We start from the raw sequence: 13,907 nt of genomic DNA, 5'->3' as shown, positions 1-13,907 counted from the left end.
CCTGTGTTCCCTCGGATGAGCTGGAGTAAGTGGCTGGGGAGGGGAGGTCTTGGCATCTCTGCCGAAACTGCTGTCCGCATGGCCCAGACCTGGCTAAGCAATAGAAGATGGATGGATGGATCCTGCACATCACCTTCAGGGAAGGTCTAGCATATTTCAGTAAGACGAGAATAAATCATATAATGCCGCTATTACAACAGCGTGGCTTCATAGTAGAAGAGTCTAGGTGCTGAACTGGCAAACATGCAATCCAGACTTTTTCCAACTGAAAACATTTTGCAGCTAAATGAATAAATATGAAAAAGCAGACCCACCCAGAACTGTTGAGCATCTAGAATCAGACATGAATGGGACTTTTACAGATGTCATCTCCCAGAAGCCCAACACCTGGTCTCATAAGTTCACAGATATTTACAGATTTTCAAAGAAGAGTGGATGCTGTGCAGGGGTAAACACAGCTTACACACTTGATATCTTTTCTGGGTTCTGTTATTATAAACTATAACTATATCCCAAGTTATAGTATTATTTGGTGCATTTGTACTGTTGGCAAACTGATGTACATAATCAAAGTGAGAAAAGTTGAAATAAAAAGATGGTAAATGCTATTTATATAACTAGAAGATCAATATGGGACTCGTTCTCTGTTTATATACAGTAAAATGTATGCATACATCTACGTATGATTACAAGACCTTGGTATGTGTACAAAAAATAACTATATGCTACTACACTCATCAGACACCTATCCCCAATTAAGTATATGGTGAAAAATTGTTATACAAGATTTTATTCTATTAAATATATACCCATATAGGAAAACGTGACTTGACTAACTTTACTTTCAGTATGATTGTATATTTATATGCCTTGTGGTTTATCTATACATGTCAGTAACATTCACCTAAGACAAATGTTTGAAAAAAGGTGATAACTCCCACCTCTCCAGCCTCTCTTTCACCTGTTTTCTACTCTCTCTACAGGTCACAATGTCATCTGCAAACATCAGTGTCAACAAAGAATCCTGTCTGGCCTCATCAACCTGTCTCACTGTCCTGACCAAGCATATTACACTTATTAACAAAAAAACAATAATTTGCAAACTAAATAAATAAAGCATACAATATATGATTAATGTATTACAGGGTATTGATGCAGATGTTGGTGGGACTGGAATCTTCACATGACTGAGTCCCACGTTTTTATTGCAAAAGGAAAAATAAAAGATCAGACTGAATGAATAACTTTATAAATAAATAAAGAAGTATAGTCATTAATATAATTTTTTTTAAATCATTTTCATGCTGTCTCTTTAATTTCAAACTGCCTCAGGAAGCAGCTGAGGATGTGCATTACTGTGTGTCTTCCTCAGCTATCAGTGCAGTATTTGAGTCTTTCCTGTGCCTCTGTTTCTCTTTCTATGGTAGTAAGAAAATTCATTGGTGCTTGAAAAACAGACTCTTTTAACTCTTTGTTGTTGTCTGCGTAACAGGGCTTCCAGCTCTCTGATTGGTTGTCCACCTGTCAATCATGTGCTCCACTGGAGAAAAAAAAAGACTGCGTCGGGTTTGTGATTTGACACAAACCGAGTCGTGATCATCCGGTCGATCCGTGGGTGGTTAGTTAGCCTCCCCTGTTTACCTTCTTTTCCTTTGGCGGACCTGCCAGCTTGTTGAGCGGCTGTGTGGACGACTGGTAACCTGCCGTTTTTGTGGTAACGCCTGTTGTTTTTTGGAAGGGGACGAGGTGTGTCTGTGAGGGAGAAACGCGGCACGGTTAGTGGGGGATATCCCCTCGCTTGTTTGACTGAACGTCATTTTTCCTGGCTAAGCTAGCATAAGCAGCAGCAGCGTAAACGGGTGGGGGTGGATTTCTACACTTCGGCCCTTGGAAAGCAAATATAAATAACCCCCTGAGGAGTAACGTTATGCTGGGAAACAATGACCAGCGAAGGGGACAGATCTAAGGAAGAAGGGCTTCTCGAGTGGAGCGGACATGTCAGTGGATGAGCAGCGGTGAAGAGTGGTTCGGCTAAGCGGAGCTAGTCGGTTAGCTAAACGGATCGAGGAAGTTGACTAGCCACTTTTGCTAACTGGGCTAAAAACGTCTGAGTTAGTAATATAGATTAAGATTTAAGTGGTGTCAACTTGTTAAAGCTGGAGATTTAGAAAGTCACGAACTATTTGCGGATTTTAATCCCCAACAACAACAAGAAAAGGTAGCACATTGGTTTACCAGTTGGCTAGAAAGTCGGAGCTCGTTATAAACAAAGGCTGCCAAGCTTCACCTGTCCACAGCGACCTTACACCTCCACGGGTCGTCGACCCCATTGTTTGACAGACAGCGCTGCCATTTTTTAAACTACTATTAAACCGTGAATTTAAGTCTCGGGGATGGATTTAAAGACCGCGGTGTTTAACGCAGCCAGAGATGGTAAGCTCCGGCTGCTTCAGAAGCTGCTGGAGAACAAAGATGGGCACGAGGTGACCAAGTTAATGGGCGAGAAGACAAACGGGGCCACTCCGCTCCTGATGGCTGCCCGGTACGGCCACTTGGACCTGGTGGAGTATCTGCTGGAGTGCTGCAGTGCTCCTGTCGAGGTCGGTGGATCGGTGAACTTTGACGGGGAGACTATCGAGGGGGCGCCCCCTCTCTGGGCTGCCTCGGCAGCGGGACATCTGAAGGTAGTCCAGTCCCTGCTGGGTCACGGAGCTTCTGTCAACAGCACAACGCTGACCAACTCAACGCCCCTGAGGGCGGCCTGCTTTGACGGCCACCTGGATATTGTGAAATACCTGGTGGAGCACAATGCTGACCTGGAAGTAGCCAACAGACACGGCCATACGTGTCTCATGATTTCATGCTACAAGGGGCACAAGGAGATAGCGCAGTACCTGCTGGAGAAAGGGGCAGATGTCAACAGGAAAAGCATCAAAGGTGAGTCTGTAAAAAGCTTTCCACAGAAAAATGTTGACTACATGGATGATAAGCCGTATTTTATCTTTCTTCTTTTGAGCCGATAGCAGATAGGTTGAGAAAATTGAGCAAAAAAATGGGCAAAATGCACGTGACACGCATGCGTCCAAATATAGGGTTTGTTATGGGATGACAAAATTAACTAATTTGCAGTTGCTTTTTTTCCTGTATGAAATGACTCAACAGCAAAGCATGAACTTCTGGTTTCACAGTGGAAAGTTGCAAGCTAGCTACGTCAGCCTGGATGCGTGCGTGTGTGTCAGGGTGTGTCTGGAAGCTCATACTTTGGATGGTGTTTTCTAAATACAGGAACAATAAGAATTTGTCTTTAAGATCATTGTCTTTTATACGTGTGATTAAAAATAAAAGCACTTAACTGCTCAGGATGTCCATTATTTTCTCTTTCTATGGAGACGGCTGCTTTGGTAGGCTTGAATTCATGGTTTTACAGTGAATTTCAACCACAGACCTTTGGATACCTACCTAGATTGGCACATTTAAGCCCCTAGTTTTAGCTCTTGTGTGATCAGAACTATACAGTTGTAGCTTATACATACTTTCCTGTGACTAGCACTAAATTCAAGAGCAGGGCACAAACCACCCTCTCTACACTGCTTTAAACAAAACAGCTGTATTGACATAAGAGGGTAAATCTCTATTATTAGATATGACTGGAAACTTTTCAAAAACGATAAAGCTTATGTTTAGGCAGGAAAGTGAGCAAGTTAGAGGAGAAAAACAGTCCTGACAAAATAATCACAGCTGACTAGACTGCTTCAGAAGTTGTGCCTTGCTCACTTCTCAGAAAAGTCATCACTTTTCAGTTCATGAAAGACTTCCAGTAAATAACCTGTTTGGTGAGGTGTCATCTTGAATCAATCAATGCAGACAAACAAATCTTAAATGATTTCTTGAAGTTTTTCCCCAGTTTTTCCAATCAGTGTTTTTCATCCAAACCACATTAAAACACTGATTATATAATCAAAAGTCAGTTTAAACCATTTTTTAGTATAAACATGGCTTTCTTGTTGTTTACCCAGTTTTGCTTGTACATATTTAACTGAGGGGAGAAACTGTAGTGCTGCTGCTGCTGCTGCAGTTTTCTGTCCAGAATTGTTATGTTTGCAGAAACCAAAGAATATAACTGCTGGTTGATCCCAAACTAACCCCGTTTGGTCTCATCTGACTGAGTGTGGAGTAGCCTCAGAGAGCAGAAAGAAAAACAAACGCACTGTTAACCAGAAAAAAAAGAGGGGGGTGAGCTCGAAGTGTTTATAATTCCCAGTCATGGCATGTGTTGAATATCCTCAAAGGGATTAACTTATCTTTATGGGACTTAAAGTTCAGTAAGCACGTGTGTGTGTCTGTAGATGTGTATCCCTTCCTCTTTGGGGAAAACTGAACCTGATTTTTCAGGACTGAGTGACCTACTTTTAACATGCCAGACTTGAGTAAATGTAGCAGTGGTGGAAATGGTCCTGCTTCTGCTCCATGAGTGAGCTTGAATGTTATTTTTTGTACTTTCAAATTGTGGGTTTCTTTTATTGTTTTTGTTTTTTTCTTGGCCACAATACCACTGTGTGAATCTTGCACGGTTTCACTGACAATGTGACATACCCTCCAACGAAAGCAAACAAGTCAAGACTGAAAACACTGCTGGTGGAACTTCATTTTTCACTTTAATTGTTTGTAATAGGTCCTCCCCTTTTTCTTTTTCTTTTTAACAATAGCTTAGCTCACCTGACAAAGTGCAATTTCTCCTTTTTATCTGAGGAATGTGGCATTGGAATTTTGTGGTCATCCCTAAATATTCTTACAATTCATGATGGAAGTTATCTGCCCTTGACTCACCTTTACGTCCTGCAGTCCAAAGAACCAGTGGAGTTTCTCAGACTTTTCTGTTGTACAAATGTCTGGCCCTGTGTTTTCATTAATGGTGAACCATATAGGTCAATACGGTGGTCTGATATGCTAATTTAAGCATGCTTCAGGCATTTTCACTCTGTAAGTTTGCAGTCGTAAGAAACTGTTATCAGAACAGCTTCTCTGAAATTCAGCACCACAATAACACCAAGGTACTCGAAGCTTGGTGACTAATTGTCTTCTTCTTATTGACTCTTAGTAGTTGTATTTAGTCTCAGTAGTGAATGGAGTTAAACAGAAGTGTGATTGGGAGTACTTCCTTGTTTTGAGTTTGTTTGGTAAATTCCTGGGAAACCCCCAAGGTGGAGAGATGTCTTATTTTTGTTGCTAAACTGGATTAAACTAGAGCTCTGGTATTCCTGGAACGGAACATTATTAATTAAAAGGAAACTAAATTAAATGGATTAAACTTTTAAGGAATGCGTTTTGTGCTCTTCCTTGTTAGACATTCATATTTGTCTTTGTCTTTTAAACTGCTTATTTGTGGGTTTTTTTTATGTTTTTATTGTGTTGCATGTTTTTTTTGGTTTGTTTGTTGTTGTTGTTTTCTTTGTCCGTGTTGTGCTGAAAAATACTTCATGTGATGTGTGTCTGTTTGCTCAAATCCTTTGTAGAAGTTGACTCTCTTTTTCTGTTCTAAAACTGATGAACCCGTTAAAAAAAAAAAGTGAATATGACACATCTTATGGCATAAATAAATATAAAGTGGTAGCATCCATTAGAATTTTAGCATCAGTCATTGAGCCTTTTAAATATTTTTTTAAATTACCAGCTTATGGTAACATGGAGAGAGAAATTCCTTAAGTCAATATCAAGGTAATAGGATGGATGTAGTCATGGATTTGCAAACTGAATTCCTGCTAGGCTTCTGTGAGCTAATGTAGGTCTTATTATGTTTAACTCACTGCACAACATGCATCTTCTTTGTTCACAGGCAACACGGCGCTTCACGACTGTGCAGAGTCAGGCAGCCTGGAGATCATGCGGATGTTGCTGCAGTACGGCGCAACCATGGAGCAGGATGGCTACGGCATGACACCCTTACTTTCTGCCAGTGTTACAGGCCATACTAATATTGTAGACTACCTGACTACGCATCAGCAGGTCAGGCTTCCTGTCGCCTACAGTTAAAGTTTGTTTGTGTAGAGTTGTGTGAAGATCACATAAATATCACATATTTTGTCTCTGCAGACGAGGCACACAGAGCGCATTGATGCCCTGGAGCTCTTGGGAGCTACGTTTGTAGACAAAAAAAGAGATCTGCTTGGAGCTTTAAAATACTGGAAAAGAGCCATGGATCTGAGGTACATGGACAGTAACAACATCATCCAGAAGCCGGAACCCAAGCAGCTGATCATGGCATACGATTATGCTAGAGAGGTGAGTGCATTTACCCAGCACCACCTTAAAGTGGGCTTGCAATCTGTTTAAAGCTCTTGAAATCGGTTTTCTTTTCACATGATGTCACATTTTGACATCAAGATGGAAAAAGTAAATGTTTTTATTTTGCTGGGGAAAACCTTTAATGTTACACTCTGGTCTTTAGTATTGGAGATGTAGCCTAAGACTTTGTTAATTAGCTATATAGATTAAATCCAAGACCCATATATCGATATGGGTCTTGGTGCTGAAGTCACAAGTCACTCTACTATGCTACTTTTTAATCTGCTTTCTAGGTAACAAACGCAGAAGAGCTGGATGGACTTATTTCTGACCCGGATGAGATGCGCATGCAGGCTCTGCTCATCCGAGAGCGAATCCTCGGTCCACAACACCCAGACACTTCCTACTACATCCGTTACCGTGGTGCCGTCTATGCTGACTCTGGAAACTTCGAACGCTGCATAAATCTGTGGAAGTACGCGCTGGACATGCAACAAAGCAACCTGGACCCCCTCAGTCCCATGACTTCCTCCAGCCTGCTGTCATTCGCTGAGCTCTTCTCCTTCATGCTGCAGGACAGGGCCAAGGGGCTCTTGGGGACATCGGTGTCGTTTGAGGACTTAATGGGGATACTGTCCAAGAGTGTGATGGAGATTGAACGAGCCATTAAACAAAGTGGACCAATGCCTCCTGACCCTGCTCAGCTCAGCAAGGCCCTCTCAATTATTCTCCACCTCATTTGTCTTTTAGAGAAGGTGCCATGTACTGCAGAGCAGGACCATTTCAAGAAGGAGACCATCTATAGGTGTGTTCCTATTGAAAATCTCCTCAGTGTTGTTTATAAAGGTCACACATGTCTCTGTGTACACAATATGGCAGTTGGAAGGGTCTAAAAGTTTCCTGTGACAGTGATTTTTGTTAATGTTCCTTTCAGTCACATATACAACCCTTTTTTTTTTTTTTAGCAAACAGGCAGGATGTTAATTGACCTTTGCCACAGGCTTTTTGCAATTCTGTCAGTAATTTAAAAAAAAAAAAAAACATTAGTTTAATCAAACTTATTGTTCATAGTCATAATTCTTTGCCTTTCATTCTGACACTGTTGCATCTCTAGATTCCTGAAGCTCCACCCATGTGGTAAGAATGGCTTCAGCCCGCTGCACTTGGCAGTCGACCGCAACACTACCTGCGTGGGCCGTTATCCCGTCTGCAAGTTCCCTTCCCTCACGGTCGCTTCAATCCTACTTGAGTGTGGGGCAGATGTCAACAGTCGAGATGACGATGACAACAGGTCTGTTTTTAAATATCGCGCTTCTGTTTCATCCACACTCTCCAGCTTTTAGTTTTCACCTACATTTATTCAGGGGGAAAATGGCAGAAAGTGGATAAGAAGACATGTGTGCTTGTATGTTGTACAGGATAATCCTCTTACAGATCTATTATCTTTGTATCCACTAGCCCCCTCCACATAGCGGCATCCAACGGTCACCCTGACATCATGAACCTGCTCATTTCCTGCGGGACTCACTTCGACAGCACCAACGCCTTCCAGCAAACGGCCTGCGACCTCCTGGATGAGAAGGAGCTGGCCAGGAATGTCATCCAGCCCATTAACCACACCACTCTGCAGTGCCTAGCCGCGAGGGCTATCATCAAGCACGGCCTCGACTACCGGGGAAACATCCCAGAGAAACTGGAGGCCTTCGTCTTGCTCCACAGATAATGATTGTGAAGGAGTGGAGAAGAATGGATGGGTGCACGGGGAAAAGTGTGAAAAGGAGCAACATAATCTCAACGCCTCACCCACAGGGTGCTTGAAAAACCGAGACAATTATGTGGGTTAGGTTTGCAAATTCAAACTACACGGAGAGTATGAACTTGTTGGAAGAATTAAGTGCACAAAAAAAGTCCTCAACTAACCAGGAGGGACTTAAAATGATTTGGATTAACTGGCCCAATTTTTGGGGGATGCATCAGGAGTGGATTGCAACATGGACAAACACAGCTGCATCTCTGGATGAACTGAGCAAAGGGGTTTATGTATTTTTGCTTGAGATTTTTTTTTTTTTTTTTTTTTTTTTTTGCATATTCCTCGATTTCTATTTATTAAATGAAACTTGAGAGATTTTTCTCCATGCTGGCTGCAACCCAGTCTCAACATTGCCTGCTCACGTCTTCTCAGTCTCAAGGCATTTCTACATATACTGGGAGTTCAGGTTGTTATTATTATTTTTAAAAAATATTTTTGGTTTGCCAACAGTCATGGGCCCTTCCTCAGTCATTAGATTTTTTTTTTTTTTTTTTTTAGTTTTAGTTTTTTTGTACTTTTACAAATACACCTAGTTTTTGGTCATGCAAATCTGGACATCTGCCAAGTGCTGTGGATTCGAGACTCATTTGTCGTTCCCACTTAAGTGTACAACAAAGCTTTACAAGAAGGGTTTAATGCGTGCAAACACCATAAGTGCTTTATTCTTTCTATGCACAGGCTAGGCTGTTGGAAAGAGAGACTGTTGTATTCTGTGCCGGCACTTGTCTGTGCAATATCTCTCATGAGTTTTTGTGTTTACCTCATTGCTGCCGTTTTCTTCAGTATCCACCTACTTCACTCAAAAAGGAGGGGGAGAGGGGTGCAAAAAAACATTGTACTGATTGTTGTAAGACGAGTGAATGAATTTGAGCGATTGTGTTTTATTTTTTTGCGTGAGTGCGTGTGTGAAAGAAATGCGAGTGCCCCCCACGGTGCGTTCCTTGTATGCAGAGTGGGTTTTTTTGCTTTTGTTTTTTTTGTTTGACTTGACACAAATTATTGACAACGGGAATTTTGGTGAAGTGGCGCTCATGGAGATTCCACAATGCACGTGACTGCCAGTAGAAACCACAGCGGCCAAACTAACAGTTCACAACCGCTGGCGAGTGCAGGCTCGTACACAGAAGTGACCTCTTTAACATTCATACATGGCTGACCTTTAAATACTGTCGTTCTTTAATAATTTTTATCCCCCCCAAAAAACGTCTGGGTAAACATTGTCCCACTGTTCACGTGCAGCAACATATCAGCCAACCAATCACTGCAGAAGACCTTTCATGACAACACCTACACTCCAAACTAGAGCAGAGCAAGGGTAGATCTGTTTGTCTTATACAGCTGTCATCCAGCTGTGTGAGGAGTTGAAGACACGAGTGGGAGGATGCCTCTACATACAGAATAGGAAAGCTTTGTGAATTATCTTGTTTGCACATTAGCTTTAGATGTGTGGGTTGGAAATTTTAAAAAAAGGGCTTTTCATAATTCTTAGGATTTCATATTACAGTTTAAAAAGTAAAAAAAAAAAGCAGACATAGCAAATGTATTGAGGACACCCAGGGCAACTTGATGTGAATCTGCACTTTACTACAGCGGAGTTTAAGATTTGATATGGCATTAATTGAGTTCATGTCTTAATAACCAGTTTGACAATAAACCCATGTTGCACTTGTCGTCTTGTCCAAATGTCTTTATTTCCTGGTTTTTCTCTCTTTGTTTTAATAGCTATACACCACTCAGCCACAACATTAAAACCAGCTGCCTAACACAGCACAAGGGACCTCTGGGGGTGTCATGTGATTTCTGGCTTAGGAAAGCTGGAGAAAATCCTTTCAGGATGAGTCTTGTCTCCCATAAATGCCTGACTGGATTGGGAGTTGAGCAGTTTGGTGGCCGGATTGATGCACCTGGCTCTGTTTAGATTCTTTGCGCTGTGGCATTGACACATTGTCCTCCTGGGAGAGGCTGCTGTCAATGCGTGTTGTGCTTGACCTCCAACAATGTTTAAGTGAGTTTTATGTGTCTTAAGTGAACTCTGCATTCTAATAAGGCAATGTTACTTGACCTGTCTGCGGTTTTAATGTTGTGGCTAATGGTGGAAGAGCGCAAATAGGCAACAGCTGATTGAGTCAGTGTTCCCACTGCTTTTGCTCTATAGTCACTGAGCAGATCTTTGAGTTGGGTGAAGCAAAGAGGACCCCTGAGATGTGAAACTGCAGACGGGGGTTGCTCATGTTGTTCGTGAGTTGCTTCCAAGAAATGCCCTCAAGTAAAAACAAGCTAATTTATGACTTGCTTGCTCAATACTTTGTGCATGAAGCAATTAAAAACAGCAGCCGACTGCTGTGCAGAGAACCTTGGAGTGTTTATTCTTCTCTAGACTACAGTCATTAGGACCCAGTAACAAGTATTGTCTCTGTATCCAACACCCGATGTGCTGTGTTGTATATTGACTCTGTGAGGCTCAAAGCATCAAAAACACATCAGCGAGGCCCTTGATGCTCCACAAGAATCAACAAGAAAAATCTAATGAATTATTTAAAGACCCAAGATGATGAGATTGGTGTTCAGCCATGCTGTGTTATGACTCCACTGGTGGCAATGTCATTTACTTTGCACATTACCCTCCAGGATTACATCAACATTTCACCAGGAGCCAGAGGTTTTCTCATTTTAGAAAAAAAAGGCTTCACACAAATGAATGGATTAACTTCAAGTGTGGTATGATATCAGTCGACAACATCGAGTGGATGGATCTGGACTAGGGCTGTTCGATATAACGCTATATATCGGATGACATATAAAAACGTCTATCGTTTCATTTTACGCTATTGTTTGTTTCTTGGTGTCGCAAAATAAACTGTTTACGGCAATATTGTTTTATCGTTTTGATGGTCACTGTAGTGGCTATATTAATTTCTTAAAGTTCTCTCTTTCTCTTATATTTAATATAACCACACTATGGACGGACAAGCGCCTGTTTTTATGCGTTGTGGTTAGCAACAACGACGGTAAAACCATCGGGTGTCCGCTTGTTTATTTTACACATAAACCTTTCACAATAAAGCTCAAGATCCTGTTGAGATTTTTCAAAATAAACTGAATCACGTAAAAGATTATGCCGAGTATTTATGGATGAGAAGCAAAAAAGAGCCGTCAGATGCTAAAAAAAAAAGACTTAAGACTTAGACTCAAACGTTAGAACAGGCTTTTCCCCGCAGCACGCTGTGTAATAAATACTCACAAAGAAAACAGCGGCCTTTACAACTTATGTCTAAAAATGTATCGTTTCATGCATCTGTTAAAACACTCGACTCCAGGTACACGACGCCCAGCTGGAAACACTTCACGCAAGTCGAGCTCCCCCATATTCACAGAATTTACAGAAAATGTAAAAAATTTTGTGATTTACATCGTTATGGACGATAGATGTCTTATATCGGGATATGAGATTTTGGTCATATCGCACAGCCCTAATCTGGACCCAGGCTAAATGAACTTCGGTGGTTTTATTTAGAAAATCTGGTGCCTACACTGCAGTCCTGCCAGTTAATTACTGATGTTCTTGTACTTTTGGTTTATGGGTGAATTTGGGAGAAACTCAAGGCCTCACTCAGCTAAAAGCATTACTTTAGATTTCTTAATTGATACAAAATCCACATTCACCACATGCGCTGCCTTGGTTTAATCTCCCGAGTGATCATAGCTACTCCCGTTTCAGTTTAACAAAGTGAAAGGGTGAAATGTAAAGAAATGTCATGTAACAGCCAGATGATGCAGCTTCTTCACACACAAACGGACAGATACCTTCACGAATACACATTTATTCCTTGCTTCCTCCACATGTAGAGCGGGCAGCGTTCATCCCCAAAATGTGAAACCCGTCCTGAATGTTCCGTGATGAGTCACTGCCAGGATCTCCTGTAAAGCAGAGAGTGGGACTTTCTTAATGAGTCACGATCACTGTAGGTGTGTGTGTGCGCCAGGCCGCCGAGGCTGGACTGAATGCGTCTGGTTAGATATGTATGAATCTCTTTTACGACCTGCAACCATTTTGTGGTCTATAAAAATGGATTTCGCAACCTTCAGGGACTTTTTCAATCAGCCTTCCTTAATAAGTGGTTATAGCATGTAGCCATCTGAAATCATGTCACTCTTGCGTAACAGACCTAGCCACAAAAAAAAAAAAAAAAAAAAAAAAAAAACACTTGAAAGGAGAAATGGAGACAAATAAACAGGTAAATCAATTTTCTGAGGAAATATTTACCGCCATTCCTTCTGAGAAGTGCGATTGAACTTTGCTGTTTTGCATTTTCACAACCACGCCCAGAATTACCTTTCTAAAATTAGCAAAGGTATCAGGAGGTGAAAGTGGACACGTTTTTATTTAGTGTGAGGTGTAACTGTAGCTGGAAAATCTATTTGGTTTTACGCACATCTTCCATTCCAGCCTCAGTTATGCAAAGCTCAGGTAACCTTCTTTTCCTTCTGCAGGAAGCTAACATCATTGATGGTAATTGTGAAATATACGGTTTAGATGTTTCTGGGTCGAAGTGCACGGAACAAGTCGAGGCTTATCACAGTACTGGTGTTTACGTGGCTCAGCCCCACTAGAAGTGGCTCTGTGTCCAACAAGGAAGAGTTTGAAAAGGGTGCAGGAGAAAAAAGGTGAAAGGCTGATATGAGGATGTTAAGTTTGTACTAAGGCTGTGTGGATAAAAGCCAGAGTTTCTAGAAAAGGAATTGTCAGCTCAGCAGGGAGGGGGTGTACTGAGTCAGAGGAATGCCCATGAAGTCTCACGAATGAAGATGATGAGAATCTACCATGCTGAACTGTCTTTTACTAAAATTCAGGCTCCCTACCAGCTTTCAAAATTGTGTCATTCTTTCTCACTAAACTATAATAAAACGCATATTCAAAGGATAAAATTGTTCATATCTCTGTTAAAATAGTGACATGCCCTCATTTCCACCAACACGTTCTTATTCACTGCTTAACTTTGAAGTGTTTGCAAATGTATTTTTCTCCATCTCTTGCTTTAAGGTGCAGAGTTACACATGGGTACATTAGGAAGGAGGTAAAGAGGAAGACCACAGAGGAGGTTTGTGGATATATTGAAGGAGAAGATGGAGAGGGTTGGTGTGACAGAGGAGGGTGCTAGGGATAGGGTGAGATGGACGATTTGCTGTGGTGACCCCTTAAGGATCAGCCAAAAAAAAGGAAAAGATTTCCTAATTTAATTCAATTCATTGTATTTATATATCCCCAACTCACAACTATTGCCTTAATGTGCTTTATATCGCAGGCTACAGAACCTACAATATCAAACAAACTAAATAACAAGACAAAAACAGAGAAATCAGATGACCTCTAATTAAAAAGCACGTGGAGATGGTGAGAAGGAAAATCTCCCTTACCCCCCTGTCACAACCATTTGGGGTGAAGGAAAGAAAAGAGAGGAAAAGAGTCTCTGTGGGAGAGAACGAAATGAAATGAATGAATATTTTATAATAATTCTGCTTAAAGGAAATAAGTATCATGTAAATAGACTTGGTCCAAGCACAGAGCCCTGTGGAACTCCATAATTAACCTTAATGTTTGAAGACGACTCCGCATTTACATGAGTAGGTTGGAGTCTAACAGATAGATATGATTCAAATGCTGCACTCTGGTCTACAGAAATGAATCCACTGTCACAGACCATAGGAAGGTTGTTAGCAACACCCACGAGTGCTGTTTCTGTGACACTCTAAATCCTGAGTGAAACTCTCAGAATAAGCTGTTCCCTTGCAGATGATCAGTTAGCTATTTAATGAG

General features: G+C 41.4%; 1 protein-coding gene across 1 annotated transcript; it reads left to right on the top strand.

The window, feature by feature from the left end:
• Positions 1-1,538: 1,538 nt before the first annotated feature.
• fem1c (fem-1 homolog c) lies at positions 1,539-9,762 on the top strand. The gene is made up of 6 exons (XM_085180785.1): positions 1,539-2,937; positions 5,834-6,003; positions 6,091-6,279; positions 6,576-7,087; positions 7,397-7,573; positions 7,741-9,762. Exons 1-6 carry the CDS (start codon positions 2,394-2,396, stop codon positions 8,003-8,005), a joined length of 1,857 nt encoding a protein of 618 aa, XP_085036911.1. The 5' UTR covers positions 1,539-2,393; the 3' UTR covers positions 8,006-9,762.
• Positions 9,763-13,907: the final 4,145 nt, after the last annotated feature.

Source organism: Neolamprologus multifasciatus, chromosome 12 (assembly GCF_963576455.1).
Source record: "Neolamprologus multifasciatus chromosome 12, fNeoMul1.2, whole genome shotgun sequence".
NCBI lineage: Eukaryota > Metazoa > Chordata > Actinopteri > Cichliformes > Cichlidae > Neolamprologus > Neolamprologus multifasciatus.
Note: the sequence above shows the minus strand (reverse complement) of the source record. Positions and strands in the feature narration are given on the sequence as shown.